This window comes from Apium graveolens, chromosome 7 (assembly GCF_009905375.1).
Source record: "Apium graveolens cultivar Ventura chromosome 7, ASM990537v1, whole genome shotgun sequence".
NCBI classification, from domain to species: Eukaryota; Viridiplantae; Streptophyta; class Magnoliopsida; order Apiales; family Apiaceae; genus Apium; species Apium graveolens.
Genome location: NC_133653.1, coordinates 140118363 through 140124797, shown reverse-complemented (window position 1 = coordinate 140124797; position 6435 = coordinate 140118363). Strand labels below are relative to the sequence as shown.

General features: G+C 35.4%; 1 protein-coding gene across 1 annotated transcript; it reads right to left on the bottom strand.

Moving 5' to 3' along the window:
• Positions 1 to 1196: 1196 nt before the first annotated feature.
• LOC141674065 (uncharacterized) lies at positions 1197 to 3645 on the bottom strand. Its single transcript, XM_074480792.1, has 4 exons — positions 3523 to 3645; positions 2355 to 3412; positions 2007 to 2273; positions 1197 to 1917 (listed from the first exon to the last, which is right to left on the bottom strand). The coding sequence occupies exons 1-4, from the start codon at positions 3643 to 3645 to the stop codon at positions 1197 to 1199; spliced, it is 2169 nt and encodes a 722-aa protein (XP_074336893.1).
• Positions 3646 to 6435: the final 2790 nt, after the last annotated feature.

The following is a 6435-nucleotide window of genomic DNA, read 5'->3' as shown; positions in this document are numbered from 1 at the left end:
ATTGCGAAACTAAAGATGCTAAGCTTTTTTGGATTCTTTTCCAAGATCAGGAAATGCATCATTTGCATCAACTCGCTCATTTGCGGTTCCGCTTCCACTACCAATTTCTATAGTTTTCTCAGCATTTTGTATCTCTTGACGCTTCCACATAGCTACATAAGCCGCCATTGTTCCTGCCCCCTCAATTCATGGAAACTGGATTTGTGTAGCAGGCTCCACCGGAACTGAAGCATGTAGTAGCTCGGTTGATGCATCTTTCTCTGTGGCAGTTGTACCATTCACCCGTGAACGGGTTGTTGGTCTACCACCAAGAGGAGTCCTATTCAGCTCTCTTTTACTTCTCTGTAGTGTAAAAAACAATAATGCAATAAAATTTAATTTGCAGGCATAATTAATATCCATTTAAAATGAACCAGTAGTAGACATGACACACCTTTCTTTTTTTCTCTCCATTTTCAGCTTCTTTACTTTCCTCTGCTCCAGGATCCCCAGGATCATATTCAGAGCCTTCCTCTTGAATAGCGTCTTTTCCTGAACCTTTTCCTTTCATCTCAGCTCTAACACCTTCCACTAGTTTAGGCAAGCCTAATTGCTTCAACCTCATATTATATTTCGTGATATTAATGGCTCACGCTTTTTCATACTCTGTAAGGGGGGGTGGTGGAGGTAGGTCCTGCAGATAAAACATGATTCAAATTTTAGAATTGCATGATAATATACTCTACTTTAGCAAAAAAACTGAACATAATGAAGTCTTACTTCAATTTCATTTTCCCCCATTTTTTCATTTTCATTCTGTGGATTTTTTAAATCCCATTTCCTCTTCACACTTGTAATTTTTGCAGTTACATCATGAACCTCTTGACCAGCTGATTTTGGATGACTGTTAACCTCTTGATTATTCAACCGTGTTGACTTTTTCGGGATGTTCATTAGCCGTGTAGACCTACGAGGACTGTTGACATCTTGTGGATTGTTAAACCATGCTGACTTCCGAGGACTGTTGCGCAGATCAGCTTGTTTCTTTTTTTGTTGCTGTTGGAGTTGGTGAGTGGTCATAAATATCCGTTTCCCTGCATTTTTAGCTGTAATAAAGTAGTCATCAAAACTAAAAGCAAGTGATATATATGGTGGATTCGAGCAGTGAAAATTGAGCAAATGGAAATTACAATACCTACAAATAGATTTGGCCTAGGTCACATCACCACATGTTGCTGCATCTGTTTCAAAGGCTGGATCTTATGATCGACCACATTGTCAACATAAAAATCCAGGTAGCCCAGATTTTCTACTCCTTTATCATATTCATTAAGGTCTGGGCTTTCATTTGCATCTGGGCTTTCAACCTCAGACCAGTCTCTTGGAAGTTTCTTGATGACATTGTGGTATGATTTATCAACAGGATCTTGTAAGTAGTAGACTTGCTGTACTTGTGATGCCAAAACATATGGATCAGATTTTTGGCATAATTTACTAAAATTAACACGAATAAGGCCATACATGTATGTCTCTTCTTGGTACCAACAACATTTAAACAAAACCACTGAAATTTCTCCCCAATAATCAATTTCCAGTATTTCTTCAATTCTTCCATAGTAATTGAATTCACTAACCAGTGGACTCTCATCTTTCGAACTCGCAAAGCTGGTTGTCAAGGCACTTAGGAATACACCACTGTTTTGTATTGTACACCTAGCATCTCTAAACTTAGTATAAAATCTGAATCCATTAATGACATATCCACTAATTTTTTTAGCTACTCGATTAGGGCCCATTGAAAGAACTTGTAATTCTGGCGAAACAACTTCCTTTTTTCCAACTTTTTCTTGCAGCCACTTATAAAAATCATCAGTATGAACTCTCTCCCTTTTAAATCTTTTAGGTATAGCTTGTTCTTCAATTAAAGCTCGATGTTCCCTATAATAATGACCTAGTTAATAAAATCATAACGGAAAGATCCTAATTATTTAATACTAATTGGAAAAAAAAGAACTTAAAAAAGTTACTCAAGTAAGCTTTCTACTTCCTTGTTAGCACAGTTGAAAAGAACATAGCGATGACATTCCATCCATTGCGAATCTTTTAGAGTAATGGCTTTCCTATCTTTATTCCTTCTTGAACTGATTGGATATTCCACATTTTGTGGACATATTTCAGATTTAGCAGAATACTTGCCTATTTTCCCAGCTCCATCATTATTTAAGAATCTTGAACAGAAAATTATGCATTCTTCTGCGAGATAACCTTCAGCAATGGAAGCCTCTAGTCTACTCCTGTTTCACACATACATTTTTAACTTACCTAGATATCGCTCAATGGACCACATGCATCGGAGATGCGCTGGTCCACCATACTCAATTTCCTTGCATAAATGTATGGGTAGGCGCACCATTATGTCGAAGAAAGCTTGTATAAATATCATCTCAAAACTACACGGGATTTCTACAATTTCCTGTTGCAGTCTATTTAAGTCGTCCAAATCGATAACTTTGGCCCAAAGGCTTCTTAAAAATGCACTTAATCTTATCATACGCAATGCAACCTCAGGTTTCAGTATTCTCTTTACAGCAAATTGTAATAAGTAGTGAAGAATGAAATGTTCGTCATGGCTTTTATACCCCGTGATTTTTCTCTCCTTCGTATATACATACCGTCTAATATTAGATGCAGAACCATACGGCAATTTAGCATTCTCCAACACTGCACAAAAAGTTTCTTTTTCCTTATTCATCATATCAAATATAGCAGCCCTTATCTCGTACGATTTCCCATCATTTTTTAAAACTGGATGTAGGTCCTTCCTGATTCCCATTTCTTGAAGATCAAACCGAGCATTTAAATGGTCTTTCGATTTCCCACCCATATTTAGCAAAGTACCAAGTATGTTATCACGTAGGTTTTTTTCTATGTGCATAACATCAAGGTTATGTCGATGCAAGTTCTGACTCCAATATGGTAAATCAAAAAGGATTGATTTTTTTAAAAGGAGAATCAGTTTTTCCCCTTTCTTCTTCCTGCCCTTTTTTTGTTTAGCAGCCCCGAACTGGTTCTGAAAACCGGTTAATAATTCTTCAACCTCTAGCCCCGATAAAATTGATGGACTCATTCCCATTTCAATTTCACCATTGAACCTCTTTTTATCAAACCTCCACTTGTGGTTCGGCTCTAAAAATTTCCTATGGTTCATGTAGCACACTTTCTTACTATGTTTTAAATACAAAGAAGAAGTCTCGTAGTGGCATACCGAATAGCCCAAATAGCCGTTTGTGCTCCAACCAGATAGCATTCCGTACCCCGGAAAATCGCTAATGGTCCATAAAATACTTGCACATAGATTAAAATTTTCTCCAGCTAAAGCATCATAAGTTTCTATGCTTTTATCCCATAAATCTTTCAACTCAGCGATAAGGGGCTGCATAAAAACATCAATACTGTTTTTGGAGATTTTGGACTGGAGATAATCATTGAGAGTATCAAGTTTTCCAGCTTCATGCATAACCAAGGTGGGAGATTATAATTTACTAACACAATCGGCCATGTACTATGAGTTGTACTCATTGTACGATATGGACTGAACCCATCAGATGCTAGACCTAATCTGACATTTCTATCGTCTTCCGCAAAATGAGGGAATTTGGCATCCATCGTCTTCCAGGCCTCGGCATCTGTCGGATGCCTCAGTTTGCCATCTTTTTTTCGTCACGAGGAATGCCAAGTCATAAGTTCTGCATATTCCTTGCACATAAAAAGCCTTTGGAGCCTCGACTTCAGTGGAAAGTAACGCATTACTTTTGCCGGAACTTTGTGCATCAATTGCTCCGGAATGCCGTCACTTGTATCTTTATTTTCCACTACAATCCACCTAGAGGCATTGCAAGCTTTGCAGACTTCATCCTTATCATTTTCTCCCCAAAACAACATGCAATTGTTGGGACACGCGTGTATTTTTTGGTAATCTAGGCCTAAGTCTTTAATGAAATTTTTTGCGGCCTTAAATAAAAGAGGGATGTGTGCTTCTGGAAAGGCCTCTTTAATCGGCTCTAATAAATTAGTGAATGCAGACTCGGTAATCCCGTGTACACATTTCAAGGTATAAAGCCTAATGATAAAACCTAGTCGTGAGAATTTTGTGCAACCTTGATACGGAGGTTGCTTTCCATCTTCAATAAGGCGATAAAAATTCCTAGCTGTTTCATTTGGTTTACCAGAACCCCTACCCTTGTCTTGACAATTGTGCGTACGGTGCAACATTTCACCTAAATTATCTCCGAAATATACGCCCTCATCAAACTCCATATTTACATTTTATGGATTAGAAATCTCACAAATCCAGTTCACTAATAGTGGAGATGGACCACTGTAGATGAGATGATCAAAAATCACATCCTCACGATGCCACCTGTGATTATCACAGTTTTTGCAGGGGCATGTGATTTCATCACCTATAGAGTATCTAGAAAATGCATTCCGCAAAAAAGACCTTATCCCTCTGATATATCCTTCGCTGAACTTTGGAAGTTCAATCCAGCCTTCCATCACTACAGTTTTTTAATATCGATATTCAATAACGTGCAATACTTCAAGACATTTACCAAAATGTGATTGTGTGATTATTACAAGAGTATTTACTAAAAACGTAGCCTCGGAGCTCACTAATATAAATAATATTCATACATACAAACTAATATAAATGCAGACATTTACAAGAGTATTTACTATTCATACACGCAAACTAATATAAATGCAGACATTTATACAGAGAGGGGAAGGGGAGAGAGAGAGAGAGGAGCATGCATACTTCAATACACATAACATACACATAAACATACTTGAAAACACACACTTCTGATTCAATAAACACAACTCGAAACCCTAATTTGAAATAAAAATAAAAGCTCAATTTATGAATAATACCTGATGAAATAAGAATGCAGTAGTTCAAATCGATCGAAACCCCCAAACTTCAACTCCAATTGTAGAATCCCCAAACTGGAACCCTAGTAATCAAACCCCGACAAATCCCAAATCCACGCCGTAATATCGAACTCCAATTGAAGTCAGAGATGAACTCCAATTGTAAGATTTTCAGATTTGTGAGAGAGTGCGAGATTTGTGAGAGAGTGCGATTTGTGAGAGAGTGCGATTTTGCTGAGTGAAATTTGTGAAGTTTCTGTTTTGTGAAATTTGTTTAAAAACCGCCTATAACCAATTTTAACTCCCCGCTTGTCCAAAAATTGAACTCCTGCCCATAATTTTAATCACTGCCCAGCCCATTGCACTATCAGCCCAGCCCCATTTCACTATTCATAAAAACACATCCCAGCCCAACTTGGTTTTTCTCAAATTAAAATTATTAATTGCTTTTTTTTTAATAAATATTATTTCAAATATTTAATTACGAGATTATTAAAAATAATATATAAATATTTTAAAATGATATATAATATATATAATGATTTGTTAAGTTTTATAAATCACGTAACTAATATTATTAACTTCTAAAAATAAATTAAAAATATATTTCAATTATTATATCATTTCTATGTTAATTATTAATTAGTTAAATTAAAAAATCATCTTTAATCATCTATGTCATTTTGGTAACACATTTTGACTATACCACAACATCAAAAAATAGGGGTTGCGATAGACATGGGTTTAGAAGGCTATTATTACACTTTTGTTTGCAACCCTAGTGTGAATGGTTGCAGAATCCAATCTATGGCGTAGTGTATAGGGGCCACTAACTTAGTACTTGAATTTTTTTAACTAACTCACAAATATTATTTTGTAATTTGCTAACACATATATCATTAATTGATATTTGTTAGTAAATTATCATAATTATGTATGCTGTTAATTCATTTCAATTTTAGTGAATTCATCTAACTATTAAATTATTTAAAGTTCACCAAAATCAATAAATCACAACTTTCATTAAAAAATACAATATTTATCATTAAATTGATCACAATTTTCTGTATCAAAATTATGCTACAATATTTTACTCATAATTTGATCAATAATGATTAATTTATTTTTAAATACGAGCACAAAAATATTTGATTTACAAGAAACAAATAATGATAAAGAAATTCACATGTCCTAAAAATATTGAAATTAATTAACAAGTGAATTTATTCCAAGCAAATGCAGCTATTGATTTCTAATTTACTCAATTAGAACGATTTAATCCCAAGTTCACTAACCAGCTTAGAGAAAGCATTTCCATCTAGTGATTTTATGAAGATGTCTACAATTTGATCCTCTGTGGGGTACATAATGTAATTTCATAGTGTCATTTGTGACATGCTCTCTGATAAAGTGATACCTTATATTAATGTGCTTTGTTATCGAGTGCTGAACTGGGTTGTTGGAGATTGCTATGGCACCAGTGTTGTCGCTAAATATTAGAATCTTTGACATCAACATACC